The sequence below is a fragment of the Eleutherodactylus coqui genome, chromosome 11 (assembly GCF_035609145.1).
Source record: "Eleutherodactylus coqui strain aEleCoq1 chromosome 11, aEleCoq1.hap1, whole genome shotgun sequence".
NCBI classification, from domain to species: Eukaryota; Metazoa; Chordata; class Amphibia; order Anura; family Eleutherodactylidae; genus Eleutherodactylus; species Eleutherodactylus coqui.
Window position 1 is genome coordinate 86,567,795 of NC_089847.1, and position 18,510 is coordinate 86,586,304.

At 42.4% G+C, this 18,510-nt stretch overlaps 1 protein-coding gene across 2 annotated transcripts in view; it reads right to left on the reverse strand.

Annotated features, from left to right (window-relative positions):
* Positions 1–18,510, reverse strand: part of LOC136582122 (solute carrier family 22 member 6-B-like) — a 55,703-nt gene that overhangs the window by 22,850 nt on the left and 14,343 nt on the right. For both annotated transcript variants that reach the window (XM_066582935.1, XM_066582934.1), the window contains exons 4-7: positions 7,589–7,743; positions 4,412–4,580; positions 2,977–3,097; positions 252–367 (exon numbers count right to left, since the gene is read on the reverse strand). In XM_066582935.1, the coding sequence (XP_066439032.1) occupies positions 252–367; positions 2,977–3,097; positions 4,412–4,580; positions 7,589–7,743 (561 nt within the window). The remainder of the gene's footprint in view (positions 1–251; positions 368–2,976; positions 3,098–4,411; positions 4,581–7,588; positions 7,744–18,510) is intronic.

Sequence of the window (18,510 nt, forward strand, 5' to 3'; positions counted from 1 at the left end):
GGACACAGGAGGCAAATTGGTGAAATGCTCCATTTCACGTATTAAACACAATGAACGTTGAATAATGAGATGGGAAAACCTCTTTAAAATCACATCAAAGTATCATTTATATGGTGGGAGATCTACTCAAGTTTCCTTAAAAAAATATAAAATAGTATTTAGATTTTCTTGTGGTTTTACTTTTTGCTAAAGTGGAAACCGTGCACAGTACAGAATGTTTTGACCATTATAACAAGAATAAGATTTATCACCATGACATAGAGAGGTAAATGGTCATTTTTCGCATAGCTGGAGTACGAAAAAGGTCAAGTGGCGTTCGTTTGGAAGAAACGTTCGTTGAGTTTTTCTCATTCTCCAGTGTCAACATCTGCAAAAGGAAATGAAATTAAATGATTTTCTCCCTCCATCTAGTGATAAGTGACTGTTATTAATACAGATAGCAAAAAACATTTAAGCTGTTCGTACACATTCAACAACTGCCGGACAGCTGCATCCCCTGGCTGTCACATACACACGAGCATTCAGCTTGTTCATGTGTTTTTTTTTACAGCGTTTAGTGCAACGTTTTAAACGCCATGCTAAACGCTGTAAAAGCCTCCATTGATTGCAATGGGGCTTCTCACCATGATTTTCAAACTCTGTCTTCTCTATTTTAGTACATTTCAGCAATTTTTAACGAACCTCATCACCCATTGCAATGATGGGGTGTGTTAAAAAACACAGTCGAACGCGTTTGAAAATGCACCATCTTCCTTATTTGCATGTTACCCAGAGAAACCTGAATGGCCTTATAAGTCTCCTCACTCACCTTCTAGCTGCTCTCCCTAAGCAGAGAGGATACCCTTCCTGACTCACATCACAGGCCTCTCACTAGCCAAGCCTGGATCCTACTACACACTAATACACGCTTACTACACAGGCAAAACCCCCCAAACAGCTGCCAGTGTATGGATTCTAGCTTGGTTTTCAATTCCCAATCATTACTATAAAGAACCGTATAAAGGGTCTAGTACTGATTTGAAGAAATGCTGCCATCTAATAGGTGGTTCCAGAGGTATTGTTCCATCTCCCTTATTTGCATATTACCCAGAGGTGCATGGATGGTCTTATAAGGCCCCTCACTCACTTTCTTGGTGCTCTCCCTAAGGAGAGATGATACGCCTCCCGAAAATGCTTTAAAACACTGAGTTTTTACAGCTCCCTGTGTGAGAGCAGCCTTAAGCCCTGACAGCGGCTTATCTCCTGGGGAACAAAAGGATCAAGCCTTGAAATTCAATGTCCCTGATCCTTCTGTCAGGGGACAGTTGAGCTGCACCCATACACAGAGAGTTGTCTAGCCCCACTATTATCAGTGGGTTCAAATGATTGAAGTGTAATGGGTGTGAACAGAGCAGGGCAGAACAAAAAACAATGGAAACGCTGGATCTAGCACTTAACTGGCCTGGTGCCTAAGGCAACCCAATCATTGAGCTGCCCATGTAATGTATGGGTGAGGTGGATTCTCCAGAGAAAGGGCTTCTCCTGTCAAGAACTGAGCAGGCCAGGACTTGAACCCCGATTTTCTACTTTGTAGCCTTACCATCACGCTATCCTGAACTTTGTTTAGGGCTCATTCATATGGGGAGCCAGGTGCACAAAAAATTATACGCTTGAAAAACACGTGTCTGTTAGAACCAATAGTTTCCTATGGGAGTGTTCATCTGAATTAGAGCTCAATATTGCTCTTGCCAATATGCAATTTACCCGTGCATGCAAGGCGGTTTTCTTTCTAAAGCACCTCCCATCACTTCAGTAAAGTAGTGATCCTCCAGCGCAGCTTTCAGCCAAGTCGGAGGATTGGCAAGTGTTTCTCATTGTTTTCCTGTCCCATTGAAAGCAATGGGAAATGTGTTCCGAGGAACGCAAAAATATAGGCCATGCCACGATTGTGTATATGACTCCATTCAAAAGAATGGGGTTCATATTCGTGAGACTTGCAAAATACAAACCTCACGTAAGTTTCTCGGCCGTGCGAAAGCAACCTAAATCTTTAGATGTTTAATTTATTTTAAAAGGCTTTATTTTTTATTTGGTCACAGCTCTCCATGCTGAAATTGTTACAAAACCATCAAAATGGTTGCAGATTTCCCATTGGCCACTAGATGTCAGTAGAACCTATATTTCCAGAAGCACATTGCATCGCTTTTCAGCTTGCTGTTAAATCAACATGATATTGAAAACATTGATATTGTAAATGAAAACCTTGAGGCACATTTACGTTTGGTGTTGCACCAGAAGTTTGGCATAAATTGTGCCTTATTTTTGGTGCAAATCAATTTAGACAACTTTAGTACTGATTAGCGCCAAAAGAACAGATGCTAAGCGTCACAAGACACTTTTCATAGGTGTCTAGAAAAGGAAGGGAGGTTTTCAGAGGAGTGAGGTTTTTAATCAGATTTACCAATTGAGACATTTTGAAAAGTCTCAAAAAATTTATGAGTAGTCTCACTCCAGTCAGTGGTAGGCGCAAGTGTACAAACATCTCTAGACATTAAAAGATGCAAGAAATTTATCAACAACATGCAAAAACATGATACATTTGGCAAATTGTGCGCTGGAGAGGGGGAAAAAGCGTGCTAGAAAAGTGTCAAACATTCTTCTTGATGATAAATACCCCCAATTCTGCATACTTAAAGCGACCCTCTGTGTCTAAACAAAAAAAGATGGCCACACCACTGCTCAGACTACCTGATGCATACTTTGTACTAGTATGCATTGGTAGTCTAAAACACTATATGCTGTTCAGACTGGCCGGTACTGCTCACATGGGCAGCACTGACCAATCAAAACAGCATCTAGTGTCTCATACTAATAATACATACTAGTGCAGAGCAGCAGTGCGGACATCTTTGTTTGTCCAAGTCCAGAAAGTCGCTTTCACAATGTTGTTTAAGGTTGCCTATGAATAGAACATAAACATTTTCTCCTGGACTTTACCTCAAGAGTGACAAAAGTTCCTTCTTTTTTTCCATTGATCCTTGCTGCTCGATTTAGGTTCCAAAGGGCTTGTCGTGAACGTTTCTTCAGTGCAAGCCATCGGTACGATTCAGGAACCCACCTGTTTTGGTGAATATTGGAGAGGAATGTGGTTGAGTAAAGTAACAAAACATAGTTTAGAAAGATTTATAAATGTTTGTTTGTCACATATTCCCTTTATGCAACCCTCCAGGCTCCTGGTTTTTAAGGCCCATTTGCCTTGTAAGGCAATAATCCGATAACCTTCTTGTTATGGTTATATTTCTTAATATGGATTCATAACATAAATACAATCTCTGAGTTAAGCTCATAATATAAATGCAGAACACCACCAGAACCAATGAATGTGCTGTGAGCAATCACAGGCAGCACTCAGCTGTCATTCAATGAATGACTGAGCACGGCCTGTGACTGGCTGAGCGCTCAGCCAATCAGATACAGCCCTTTCAGCAGGTGGGGATTTTAAATTCCCGCCTGTTAAAAGATTCAGAGCCGTGTAGACACGACTGGATGTGCCTGAGCCCCGGCAGCTATGGAGAGGTGAGTATATTTTTTATTTTTAACATATTATAAGGATGATTTTCAGGGAAGCGCTTATATTTTAAGCCCTTCCCCGAAAATCCCTGCAGGGCTTGCCGGCAGCCCATTGCTTTCAATGGGGCTGCAGAAGCGCTGGTCCCATTGAAAGCAATGGGAGAACATTGCAATCCTCTGCCACAGCTGTGGCAGAGGAATTCTTCAGCCCCGCGGAGATGAAGAAATCCTCTGCCACAGCTGTGGCAAGGGATTCTTTACTCTCCGCAGGGAGTCCTCTTGTCACTGAACACTGTGACAAGGGGACTCCAGCTTGGGAATATTGATATGCACCACAGACCTATGGTATATTGCATTGAATGGCTGTGATTGGTTCATCAAGCGCTGGCTTTGATTGGTTCTCGAGCGCCGCGGCTCAGCCAATCACAGCCAGCGCTTCCTGGAGGTGGGGGTTTTGAACCTCCAATCCAGGAAGCAATGACCGTAGACTTCAAGCAAGTCTGCCGGAGCCTCAGGGAAGACGCGCAGGGAGATGACAGTGCCTGAGAGGTGATGTTTTGGGGGGGGTTTCCCCATGCAGCTAGGGCTTATTTTCGGGGGAAGGCTTATATGTTAAGCCCTTCTCCTGAAAATCCTGGCAAAAGACCGCTAGAAAGTCGCGCAACTTTGTAGCGTCATGTCTAACTTTGTATCAACACAAAATCGCGATATCGCAGCTAGAAAATACAGCAATATCATACAGACCACCAATGCGATTTTCTCACGCAGATATCGCATTGCCTGTGTGGAAGCGGCCTTACATCTTTCACACACTTCTACATTTCCGTTATTGTTTGCAGACTTCTATGGAACCATTACCTACCATATCAGAATGGGGAAAAAGAAGTAAGGTAAGGAGAGTGCTAGCTGCAGCCAGTGCCAGTTCGGTATTAGGTAAGCCACTCCTGGCAGGATGAGTTGTCCTGTGTTTAGAGTGCTTCCTTGAATAAGCGACACGGTTGCACGATATTTCTTTGGGGTCCATTCCATAGCTGCAAGAGATGAGAGCTTTAGTAATTACTTCATCTACTTCTAGAAGGCTGTTTTGAGTGTAGCTCCAATATCATTAGGCTTAATTCTAATGTGCCACTTTTTAGGAAAACTGGCACTAATGCTCCATGTGCCTGTCAAATATACCCAGTGGGAGAAGAGTGTGGAAGTCCAAGGAGCCCCGACCAGTTCACTATATGCTGCCCACATATCCCAAATGGTAGCCCAGGGGAAGAATGGGTTTGTAAGTAGAATTGAAAGGGCTTATATTCATGTTATGGCTACATAATGCACAAATATCCACACAACACCTTCTATAGTACCACTTTTTATGGTACCATAGAGAGTAATTGGGGTTCATATACTGTGTTGTATGGAAGTGTATTTGCACAGTGAGAGATCAGCTCATTGTCAATACTGTCTTTTACGCACATGGCATGTATAGTGCTAGTTGGCAGCATTTAAAGTATATGGTCCAGGCAGCATAAGATGAAATAAAATTATATTCTTTATTCTTCCATAGAAAAAACTGCGATGTTTCGACCTGTCAAAACGGTCTTTATCAAGGTTTCGACCCCTTTTCATCTTATGCTGCCTGGACCATATACTTTATTTGGATGACTTTTGGTCTTGATCCAGACCTTCGTTGTGCTGTGCATTTTTCTCCTTGCCTTGGGAGAGGCTTGCAAGACACAAATGGACTCTAGTGGTCCCTAGCTGCTGCTGTGTATACAACTCTATAGTTGGCGGCATTTAGGCACTCACTTAACTGAACTTTAGGGGGGGGATTATCAAGGGCTTGTGTAAGTTTTCTGGTATTAAAAAGTAGAAAAATTTGTGTAAAAAATTTTGTAAGCTGCTTTTATTATTTTTGAAATAAGTGGACAGAGTTAACTGAGAGGCGGCGGGGCCATTCTGGGACTGTGTTTTACACTGAAAGATAGAGCAAAGAGAGGAGGAAATTTAAACTTGCTTACAGCACATCTTACTCCAATGGTTCTTCTTAGGGAGAGTTTACACCACATTTTGGTGGACATCCTTGGGTTTTGTCTGAATTCCAAACTCTGGACCAGAACTTTAGGCTTCCATTGCTCAACTGAAGACCACTACTGTCTGCGTTTGAGAAGCTTTCTATTCATTTGCAGCATTTCTGCCATACAGAATAGTGACCATGCTGTTCTGTGCAGCACAAACATCGCAAAATAACAGAAAAACTGCTCCAACGGGACCTCTGTGTTTTGTTAAGTCTTCCACGCACCTGCGTATTTGGGGCCGCGTGCCGTTCAGGTTAATCCACGGACAGCATGCAGCCCCATTATAGGAATATGAAAATATTCACATTGTTTTTTTTCACACAAACCAATGATCTTCATCAATGGCAACTCATTGCATGTCCAATGTATGTTTGTATCACAGATGAGAAATAGGATATGCTAATGCATGTCAATATGCCGTGCCCATTTAAATCGGACAACAGTTGGACAGGTGTCCATGTGCTGTCAGATGTGAGTTACACCCAAGCCGCTCGGGTGCAACATGCATTCATGGCTGGCAATGGAAATCTATTGTCCCGTTGCAGGGCTCAGGATTCAGACAGAGCCCCAGGATGGAACCCAAGAGCGTACACCAAAATGTGCTGTAAATCCGCCCTTACTCCAACATATTTTAGGTTTACACTGGCATATAAAATGCCAGTCTAAGTAAATCTGCGTTCAATACAAAACGTTACATGTTCTTTTATGAGCATAATCAGAAAATATGAATTGTTTAATTGTTAATGGATGCCACATACCGACACTTGTAGAAACACGAACTACAGTGGGTTGTATAAATTACTGGGAGTGTTGTGAAATTATCCTTCTAAAGGAAATGCAATTCCGGTGCTGCTTTGTGAATAATTTTTGTCATTGTTATTTGTAATCAACAGATACCTTTAATAGGCACCGAGAAATTACTGTGCGACAACCTGCTGTGTAATTAATACATTTCCACCCTCAGAGCTGTTCCGGTGTTTACATCGTAGAGACTGAAACTAGACATAAAGGGAAAATCCAATCTAAAAAATTATATACCCCAAAATAGAAATATATGCAACAATAGTTCGGTGTGTGGCTTTCGTTAGAGAGTCAAGGATGTGTATAAAAACTAGTGCAAAGGAAAACTAGAGCAACCTGCTGCAGCACACCGGCCACAATCAGTAAGTGTACAACCGACCTGCGAACATTTTCCCGTAGTGTAGGGGCTGATTGGTTGTCAGGGAAGTGTTGTCTCTAGCCAGCCAATCAGTTATGGTGGAAGTATATTTATTACGGCCCCGCCTCTGTATGGGCGCTGTTTATTGTCCTGCCTATGGGGTTAGGTGAGGCAGCGATCTCCTGTCAGTTAAGTACCAATGGCTATTCAAATTTTATTTGGAGCTTATTCACTATTGCCTAGTACTGTTATTTACTTTGTTCATTCTATCTACTAAATTCATCCTCCATCTCTTTTTTTCCAGAAACAGAATAGGTGCCCTAGGTTCATGATGTGAAGCCGTTCCTATCAGAGTAATCAGCGCACTCTCTAGGTAGGGCCCGCCACGCCAGAGTCCAGTAGGGATAGCACTTCCTTTCCCATATCTGTGTTACCGTTATTTGCCCTACGTTGTGCTCCACTAGTTTTTGTGAATACTAACATCTTAGTCTGGTGTATGCATGGCATCCGTGGAAAGAAAAGGGGGCGCTATTCTTGTGCCCTGCACAAACGTAATATAACCAATCATATTGCAAGCTTCATTTTTAATGTATTTTATGTATGAAGCGCAAGCAGGACTCTCATTAGTTGACGTGACACTTTGTCCCCTTCTTCAGCTAACACCAGGAGGATCCTAAGTAGATTAAATCATGAGGGACACAGTAAGGGGCCCTTGCTATTCAGAATACAATTTTTAAGCCCATATTTTCACACTGAAATTTCCCTTTACTTTTTTGTGAAACTCTAAATTGTGTGCCACAATTGAACATTGACTTACTTAGACTAAGGCCGTTAATGACGAGACCACAAATCCCCATGCCAGTCATAAAACGGAAGACACAGTAGGCCAAGAAATTAGGTGAGAACCCAGCACCAGTTCCCATTGACGCGATCTTCAAAAGACAGCACAGAATCACTATCCGTCTCCCATACCTGTAATGTATAAGAAATCAGAGGGTTTTATTCATGTTACAGCGAATTTATACAAACACAATACTACTGTCCCGTTTAGTCGGGGCTACACAGTAACTAAACTATCGGATAACGCAACTTCAATTATTCCTCATGGGGGAAAAAGTTGCGAAATAAGCAAGAAATTGGAAATGTTTCAAGTAGTTATGAGATTACTTTTGACTTTGTATCTTCATAGAAAATAATTTACAAGCATTTGCTCTCCACTATCAGCAGTCGTCACTGGGACAGGTTGGGTCCTTTAAATGAAATACAATTTCATTGTGAAAGTACCCCAGAAATATTAGATTAGATAATCTGTTCTATTATTAAAAGATAACTTTTATTATAGGACTTTATTTAAAATACACTAAATCACACCACCAAATGGCCCAGCACACATCAGAAAACTAGACGAACATAAACATACAAACACCCAAAGAACATACAAGACAGGGGATAGGTATATCACCTTATCGTGGTGATCCGCTATACCGATGTTAATTACCGTTCCCTTAATAGATTTACAGGTACGGTTATATTGCTATTTATACAGTGGTAATAACGGTATAAATTTTATTTCAGAAGGCTAAGGATGATAGACAAATAATATTTAATCGACGCGTTTCTTCGGCCCTGATGTAATAAGTGAGCCGATTCATCAGGATCAAGACAAATAGCCTCTGTCTTTTGTACTCAAATGCCCCGAATGAAGAATGGTTCGTAGGGCTTATAACACTTATATGTAGTTAGTTCGTGATTATTTCTATTGTCCTTCTAGAGGTACAGGTGGTCGGCGCCTGCGACCGATAATACCACTGGTTTATACTGTATTTAACATGGTGGTATATTTGCCTGGGCACAGAATTGCCTGAAGTGTTTCTAGTACTTGTGATGGAGTAATTGAGAGGGTTAAAGAGTGTAACTCAAGTATATGGGGATATCCCCTCTTTTTGCGATCAGAGCCGATGTTGGCACTTGCATCAAATATGTGGATGATGTGGTATTTGATGCTTATACACACATCTCCAAAGTGTTTATGCCCAATGGCTAAAGATCGCACTGTTTAATATATCAGTGTTAGAGTGCTCTGTTTTTAGGCTAGGAGGACTGATAGTCATCAGAGCATCCACTTAAGATAGTACAGAAAAAGCCCTGAGAAATTCAGATAACATATGTCTCAGTTTTGGGCAATCTGTGCTTATCTAGTTGGAAGTCCGGACGTGCATTCACGCCCTAGAGTTGGTAGAAACTATACTTGATTGTAGCCTCCAGCAAGAGCCCTGCACTCCTCAAACACCTCTATGTCTGCACTTCACAGCGTCTTAGCCCATACTGACATCCCTGGTAAGGTCTGTGCCTGGCCTCCCTTATAAGCAGGAAGCTCCGCCCATCCACTCATCTGATTCGCTAAGCTATCAGCCAGTGATGAGACCAGTTCCCGGACAAGCCACCTCCTTACTTGTCATGCTTGATTCTTGTATAATGCCGGGGAAAAAGCAGCACATGCTCAGTAGCGTCTAAAAGGGACTTAGTTATATGTGCCTCTGCTGGATGTCCGTGCCCTATTCACAATCCAGAGCTTGACTAACAGGATCCCTGCATATGTGAAGTCCTGCGCAGTAGGGTCTGAACAGGACTTAGTTAAATATGCCTCTGCTGGATGTCCATGATCCAAGGCTTGGCTGACAGGCTCCCTGCATATATAAAGTCCTGCAAGAAAACCATATATTGTCGGGGCTCAGCCCGCACGTGTGCAGTAGAGTTATATCGGGACTTAGTGATTTGTGTCTCTAAAATATGTTCCCGTTGTTGCTGATTTAGGACTGACTATATCCCTACACTCAATGGAATCATGCCTTTGAATTAGTAATCCTGGCTGTCAAAACACTAGCGGTCAGAGTACACTTAAAACCAGGGATATATGTTCAGAGGTTGGTGATAGAGAAAACGGCCACATGGTATCTATACGTTTTATGCTCCATGTTAAATAGCGCTTAAGATCAATAAGAGTATCAGACTCTAGTAGGACTTCTTATACATATATGTGTACTTGGTGCTCCATTTTAAATAGAAAATTATAGGTACAATTTATGCATTCCCTATGTGTGTTAAACCTGAATTGGCTTTATTAAATAGTGTGTTCCATATAACTGTCAATTAATCCATTAATATGGTAATATTAGATGGTAATTGTTACTACCTAGAGATAGATATTCATGCCACATTTCCCCGTATTTACAGGTTTATTCACAAGTGGTAGTTTGTTATTAGGAGGATCATAACATGTTTTGCCTGTATTAGTTGTCATATAAACGACGTGAACGACAGGGCCTCATTTAGTCCTTCAGGTGCCATGGTTCTCAAGCGGTCTATCCATCTTGTTTCCTTCTGTAAAAGTTTACGGTCAACGTCGCCTCTTCGGCCGTTGGGTCTTATTATTTCAACACCTCTAAATTTTAAGACTAGTGGGTTACCGCCATGGACCTCGTGTACATGGTTTGCCACGCTTGTTTTTTCATTCCGGTCAATATTGTCCACGTGGGAGAGAATTCTTCTTCTGAGCTTTTGTAAAGTCTTACCCACGTAATTACGTGGGCATGGGCAGGTGACTAGATAGACCACCGCTGTAGAGCGGCAATTAATGAAATCACGGATTTCATATTCCTGGCCCGTAGTTGCGCTTTGGAACGTTTTCGTTTTCTCCATATATGGACAGGCGTGGCACCCTGAACACGGAAATGATCCCTTCAGTGGATTCCAATTAAGCCAAGTGGGGTTCTCCATGGTTCGTGTGAAATGGCTATGCACTAATCTGTCGCGTAAATTCCTACCTCTTCTGTAGGTTATTGATGGTTTTTCTTGAAGACAACCTATAAGGTCCTGATCCTTCCTGAGTAGATGCCAGTATTTGGAGATTGTTTTTCTCACCTCCCTGTTCTCCTCATCATAAGTGCCTATCAAGCGGATTGTATTTCCTTGATCCTTTTCGGGTCTCTCTTTTCTGCGTTGCAGAAGCTCATTCCGTGGTGTTTCAGCCACTGACTGTCTTGCTTTGGTGATAACAGTCTTTGGGTAACCTCTATTATGAAATCTGGAGGCCATCTCATCTGCCCTTTTTTCGTATTCAACCGGGTTGGAGCAGTTCCTTTTCGTTCTAAGAAACTGGCCCTTTGGGATGCCTCTCTTCAACGGCCAAGGGTGGTGGTTTTCGAAGTGCAATAAGGTGTTTGTTGCCGTCGGTTTTCGGAATAAGGTACTCTCCAGTAGGCCCGTTGTTGTTTTACAGATTTTGATGTCAAGAAAGGTTATGGTGTTTGAATGTATTTCGCTTGTGAAAAAGAGACCTAACTCGTTGATGTTAAGTATTTTTACGAACTCTTCGAACTCAGTTGAATTGCCAGACCACAGGATAAATATATCGTCGATATATCTCAACCAGAGATCTACCATGGCGGTCCATCTCTGGTTGGTCTCTGTAAAGACGGTCTTTTCCTCCCACCAGCCCAGGTAGAGATTCGCAAAACTGGGGGCACAGGGGCTCCCCATAGCGGTCCCCCTGAGCTGGTGGGAGTACTTGCCGTCAAACAGGAAAAAATTGTGTTTAAGGATAAATTCGATGAGGTCCAGAACAAATGTATTGTGTCGACGATATTGGGAACCGCGTTGTTCCAGGAAGTAGTTAACCGCAGTGAGGCCTCCCTCGTGTGGTATAGATGTATACAACGACTCAACGTCGAGGCTTGCTAGTAACACCGTTTCTGGAACATGGATCCCGTCAAGATGTCGAAGGACATCTGTAGTGTCCTGCACATACGACGGGAGAGCCTCGACGAATGGACGTAAAATGATGTCAACGTATTGGCTGGCATTTTGGGACAGACTCTCTATCCCTGAGACGATAGGTCGTCCTTTTAAGGGGGAAATCCCCTTGTGGATTTTAGGGATGGCATAAAATGTGGCTGTTTGTGGGTGTTTAGGTAGAAGGAAGTTATGTTCTCTCAGACTTATTACTCGATCTCTCAGAGCATGTTCAAGCAGAAGCCTTAATTCCTGAAGATAAGAGTCCGTGGGGTCTCTGTCCATATGTTTGTAGCTTTTACTATCTCTGAGTAATGCTAGACACATCTCTCTGTATGATGACTTGTCCAAAAGGACAATATTTCCCCCCTTGTCAGAAGGTTTTATTATTAGATTTTCATCCCCTTCCAAACTTCGTAGGGCCTTCTTCTCATCTGGAGATAAGTTTTGAGCGTGAAACTTTTTCTTGTAGGATAGTGCCGTTAGATCTTCTACTACTAGGGTTTCAAAGGCATCTATATATGGGCATTCACAATTCGGTGGGGTGCTGGTACTTTTTGGTCTAAATGATGTGAATGGGCCCTCTCCTACTGGGCGTTCTGCCTCATCGGATAGTTCTTCCAAATCGTTTAGTGCATCCATGTCATTTGCACTGAGGCCATATTCTGCCGCTTTTTTCTTTTTTTGTATCTCAAAATATTTTCGCCATTTCAGTTTTCTGAGAAATAGTGAAATGTCCTTTTTCCAGGAGAATAATTCGAAGCGATGTGTAGGGACAAATGATAGTCCTTTCCCAAGAACACTCTTCTCTTCTATGGACAGGTTTCTGCTTGAAAGATTGATAATCTGTAATTGCTGGTCCATCATCTGAGTTTCATTTATTCCTTTATTCGTGGTGGATTCACTACTCGGAAGAGGGATGGATTCTCTCATTGTTGGGGTGGAAACTGCTGGCCTCTCCGTTCTCGTAACAGATAACTGGAGATCGGGGGCCCTAAAAAACGGTCTCCACCACTCTGATATCCTCTACCTCTACCGTGTTGTCTATTTCTGGGAGGGGGGGGCCTTGGTCTTCCTCTTCCTCTTACAGTATGGCCTTCAGAAAGTTCAGTTGCAGAGAGATCACTTTCTGACGTACTTCTTTCTGATTCCGTGTACGTCCTAATTTCATAGGCCCGATTTTCCGAGAAGTCTCTGAGGTCACGAGTAAATTGAAAATGCTTCCGATCTTTAAGATAGTTAGTATATTTGTCAACTGTTAGTTTTAATGCTTTTTCTCTTTTTTCATAATCTGGATCCTCAGAGAACTTCTTTGTCTCATTAATTGCTTCTTCTAGAGATCTGCTGTTTTTCTCATGTAAGAGTTTCTCTTCGTCAAGAAGCAGTCGTATAAGTCTAAAGGAACTTTCACTGGCCTCTTGCTGCCATTTTTGTAGGAACGTTGGTGTTTGTACTCTTGGGGGGGGGGAGGATATTGATCCGTAATCCTCGTGGGATAATACGGTTATCTAGATATCTTGTGAGCCCCTGCACCTCCCACCACGATCTGGTGAACTCTTTATAGGTAGTAGTCAAATTTTTGAATGCCGTATTAATGGAATTTGAGTGTCTATTTGTTTCCAAATTTTCATTAGAGAAGACCGTATTGGCCTCTGCCAACCAAGGAGAAGTGTCAATTCCTCCTGCTAAGAAACCTGTCATCACTAAAGTATACAGTCGTCACTGGGACAGGTGGGGTCCTTTAAATGAAATCCAATTTCACTGTGAAAGTACCCCAGAAATATTAGATTAGATAATCTGTTCTATTATTAAAATATAACTTTTATTATAGGACTTTATTTAAAATACACTAAATCACACCACCAAATGGCCCAGCACACATCAGAAAACTAGACGAACATAAACATACAAACACCCAAAGAACATACAGGACAGGGGATAGGTATATCACCTTATCGTGGTGATCCGCTATACCGATGTTAATTACCGTTCCCTTAATAGATTTACAGGTACGGTTATATTGCTATTTATACAGTGGTAATAACGGTATAAATTTTATTTCAGAAGGCTAAGGATGATAGACAAATAATATTTAATCGACGCGTTTCTTCGGCCCTGATGTAATAAGTGAGCCGATTCATCAGGATCAAGACAAATAGCCTCTGTCTTTTGTACTCAAATGCCCCGAATGAAGAATGGTTCGTAGGGCTTATAACACTTATATGTAGTTAGTTCGTGATTATTTCTATTGTCCTTCTAGAGGTACAGGTGGTCGGCGCCTGCGACCGATAATACCACTGGTTTATACTGTATTTAACATGGTGGTATATTTGCCTGGCCACAGAATTGCCTGAAGTGTTTCTAGTACTTGTGATGGAGTAATTGAGAGGGTTAAAGAGTGTAACTCAAGTATATGGGGATATCCCCTCTTTTTGCGATCAGAGCCGATGTTGGCACTTGCATCAAATATGTGGATGATGTGGTATTTGATGCTTATACACACATCTCCAAAGTGTTTATGCCCAATGGCTAAAGATCGCACTGTTTAATATATCAGTGTTAGAGTGCTCTGTTTTTAGGCTAGGAGGACTGATAGTCATCAGAGCATCCACTTAAGATAGTACAGAAAAAGCCCTGAGAAATTCAGATAACATATGTCTCAGTTTTGGGCAATCTGTGCTTATCTAGTTGGAAGTCCGGACGTGCATTCACGCCCTAGAGTTGGTAGAAACTATACTTGATTGTAGCCTCCAGCAAGAGCCCTGCACTCCTCAAACACCTCTATGTCTGCACTTCACAGCGTCTTAGCCCATACTGACATCCCTGGTAAGGTCTGTGCCTGGCCTCCCTTATAAGCAGGAAGCTCCGCCCATCCACTCATCTGATTCGCTAAGCTATCAGCCAGTGATGAGACCAGTTCCCGGACAAGCCACCTCCTTACTTGTCATGCTTGATTCTTGTATAATGCCGGGGAAAAAGCAGCACATGCTCAGTAGCGTCTAAAAGGGACTTAGTTATATGTGCCTCTGCTGGATGTCCGTGCCCTATTCACAATCCAGAGCTTGACTAACAGGATCCCTGCATATGTGAAGTCCTGCACAGTAGGGTCTGAACAGGACTTAGTTAAATATGCCTCTGCTGGATGTCCATGATCCAAGGCTTGGCTGACAGGCTCCCTGCATATATAAAGTCCTGCAAGAAAACCATATATTGTCGGGGCTCAGCCCGCACGTGTGCAGTAGAGTTATATCGGGACTTAGTGATTTGTGTCTCTAAAATATGTTCCCGTTGTTGCTGATTTAGGACTGACTATATCCCTACACTCAATGGAATCATGCCTTTGAATTAGTAATCCTGGCTGTCAAAACACTAGCGGTCAGAGTACACTTAAAACCAGGGATATATGTTCAGAGGTTGGTGATAGAGAAAACGGCCACATGGTATCTATACGTTTTATGCTCCATGTTAAATAGCGCTTAAGATCAATAAGAGTATCAGACTCTAGTAGGACTTCTTATACATATATGTGTACTTGGTGCTCCATTTTAAATAGAAAATTATAGGTACAATTTATGCATTCCCTATGTGTGTTAAACCTGAATTGGCTTTATTAAATAGTGTGTTCCATATAACTGTCAATTAATCCATTAATATGGTAATATTAGATGGTAATTGTTACTACCTAGAGATAGATATTCATGCCACATTTCCCCGTATTTACAGGTTTATTCACAAGTGGTAGTTTGTTATTAGGAGGATCATAACATGTTTTGCCTGTATTAGTTGTCATATAAACGACGTGAACGACAGGGCCTCATTTAGTCCTTCAGGTGCCATGGTTCTCAAGCGGTCTATCCATCTTGTTTCCTTCTGTAAAAGTTTACGGTCAACGTCGCCTCTTCGGCCGTTGGGTCTTATTATTTCAACACCTCTAAATTTTAAGACTAGTGGGTTACCGCCATGGACCTCGTGTACATGGTTTGCCACGCTTGTTTTTTCATTCCGGTCAATATTGTCCACGTGGGAGAGAATTCTTCTTCTGAGCTTTTGTAAAGTCTTACCCACGTAATTACGTGGGCATGGGCAGGTGACTAGATAGACCACCGCTGTAGAGCGGCAATTAATGAAATCACGGATTTCATATTCCTGGCCCGTAGTTGCGCTTTGGAACGTTTTCGTTTTCTCCATATATGGACAGGCGTGGCACCCTGAACACGGAAATGATCCCTTCGGTGGATTCCAATTAAGCCAAGTGGGGTTCTCCATGGTTCGTGTGAAATGGCTATGCACTAATCTGTCGCGTAAATTCCTACCTCTTCTGTAGGTTATTGATGGTTTTTCTTGAAGACAACCTATAAGGTCCTGATCCTTCCTGAGTAGATGCCAGTATTTGGAGATTGTTTTTCTCACCTCCCTGTTCTCCTCATCATAAGTGCCTATCAAGCGGATTGTATTTCCTTGATCCTTTTCGGGTCTCTCTTTTCTGCGTTGCAGAAGCTCATTCCGTGGTGTTTCAGCCACTGACTGTCTTGCTTTGGTGATAACAGTCTTTGGGTAACCTCTATTATGAAATCTGGAGGCCATCTCATCTGCCCTTTTTTCGTATTCAACCGGGTTGGAGCAGTTCCTTTTCGTTCTAAGAAACTGGCCCTTTGGGATGCCTCTCTTCAACGGCCAAGGGTGGTGGTTTTCGAAGTGCAATAAGGTGTTTGTTGCCGTCGGTTTTCGGAATAAGGTACTCTCCAGTAGGCCCGTTGTTGTTTTACAGATTTTGATGTCAAGAAAGGTTATGGTGTTTGAATGTATTTCGCTTGTGAAAAAGAGACCTAACTCGTTGATGTTAAGTATTTTTACGAACTCTTCGAACTCAGTTGAATTGCCAGACCACAGGATAAATATATCGTCGATATATCTCAACCAGAGATCTACCATGGCGGTCCATCTCTGGTTGGTCTCTGTAAAGACGGTCTTTTCCTCCCACCAGCCCAGGTAGAGATTCGCAAAACTGGGGGCACAGGGGCTCCCCATAGCGGTCCCCCTGAGCTGGTGGGAGTACTTGCCGTCAAACAGGAAAAAATTGTGTTTAAGGATAAATTCGATGAGGTCCAGAACAAATGTATTGTGTCGACGATATTGGGAACCGCGTTGTTCCAGGAAGTAGTTAACCGCAGTGAGGCCTCCCTCGTGTGGTATAGATGTATACAACGACTCAACGTCGAGGCTTGCTAGTAACACCGTTTCTGGAACATGGATCCCGTCAAGATGTCGAAGGACATCTGTAGTGTCCTGCACATACGACGGGAGAGCCTCGACGAATGGACGTAAAATGATGTCAACGTATTGGCTGGCATTTTGGGACAGACTCTCTATCCCTGAGACGATAGGTCGTCCTTTTAAGGGGGAAATCCCCTTGTGGATTTTAGGGATGGCATAAAATGTGGCTGTTTGTGGGTGTTTAGGTAGAAGGAAGTTATGTTCTCTCAGACTTATTACTCGATCTCTCAGAGCATGTTCAAGCAGAAGCCTTAATTCCTGAAGATAAGAGTCCGTGGGGTCTCTGTCCATATGTTTGTAGCTTTTACTATCTCTGAGTAATGCTAGACACATCTCTCTGTATGATGACTTGTCCAAAAGGACAATATTTCCCCCCTTGTCAGAAGGTTTTATTATTAGATTTTCATCCCCTTCCAAACTTCGTAGGGCCTTCTTCTCATCTGGAGATAAGTTTTGAGCGTGAAACTTTTTCTTGTAGGATAGTGCCGTTAGATCTTCTACTACTAGGGTTTCAAAGGCATCTATATATGGGCATTCACAATTCGGTGGGGTGCTGGTACTTTTTGGTCTAAATGATGTGAATGGGCCCTCTCCTACTGGGCGTTCTGCCTCATCGGATAGTTCTTCCAAATCGTTTAGTGCATCCATGTCATTTGCACTGAGGCCATATTCTGCCGCTTTTTTCTTTTTTTGTATCTCAAAATATTTTCGCCATTTCAGTTTTCTGAGAAATAGTGAAATGTCCTTTTTCCAGGAGAATAATTCGAAGCGATGTGTAGGGACAAATGATAGTCCTTTCCCAAGAACACTCTTCTCTTCTATGGACAGGTTTCTGCTTGAAAGATTGATAATCTGTAATTGCTGGTCCATCATCTGAGTTTCATTTATTCCTTTATTCGTGGTGGATTCACTACTCGGAAGAGGGATGGATTCTCTCATTGTTGGGGTGGAAACTGCTGGCCTCTCCGTTCTCGTAACAGATAACTGGAGATCGGGGGCCCTAAAAAACGGTCTCCACCACTCTGATATCCTCTACCTCTACCGTGTTGTCTATTTCTGGGAGGGGGGGGCCTTGGTCTTCCTCTTCCTCTTACAGTATGGCCTTCAGAAAGTTCAGTTGCAGAGAGATCACTTTCTGACGTACTTCTTTCTGATTCCGTGTACGTCCTAATTTCATAGGCCCGATTTTCCGAGAAGTCTCTGAGGTCACGAGTAAATTGAAAATGCTTCCGATCTTTAAGATAGTTAGTATATTTGTCAACTGTTAGTTTTAATGCTTTTTCTCTTTTTTCATAATCTGGATCCTCAGAGAACTTCTTTGTCTCATTAATTGCTTCTTCTAGAGATCTGCTGTTTTTCTCATGTAAGAGTTTCTCTTCGTCAAGAAGCAGTCGTATAAGTCTAAAGGAACTTTCACTGGCCTCTTGCTGCCATTTTTGTAGGAACGTTGGTGTTTGTACTCTTGGGGGGGGGGAGGATATTGATCCGTAATCCTCGTGGGATAATACGGTTATCTAGATATCTTGTGAGCCCCTGCACCTCCCACCACGATCTGGTGAACTCTTTATAGGTAGTAGTCAAATTTTTGAATGCCGTATTAATGGAATTTGAGTGTCTATTTGTTTCCAAATTTTCATTAGAGAAGACCGTATTGGCCTCTGCCAACCAAGGAGA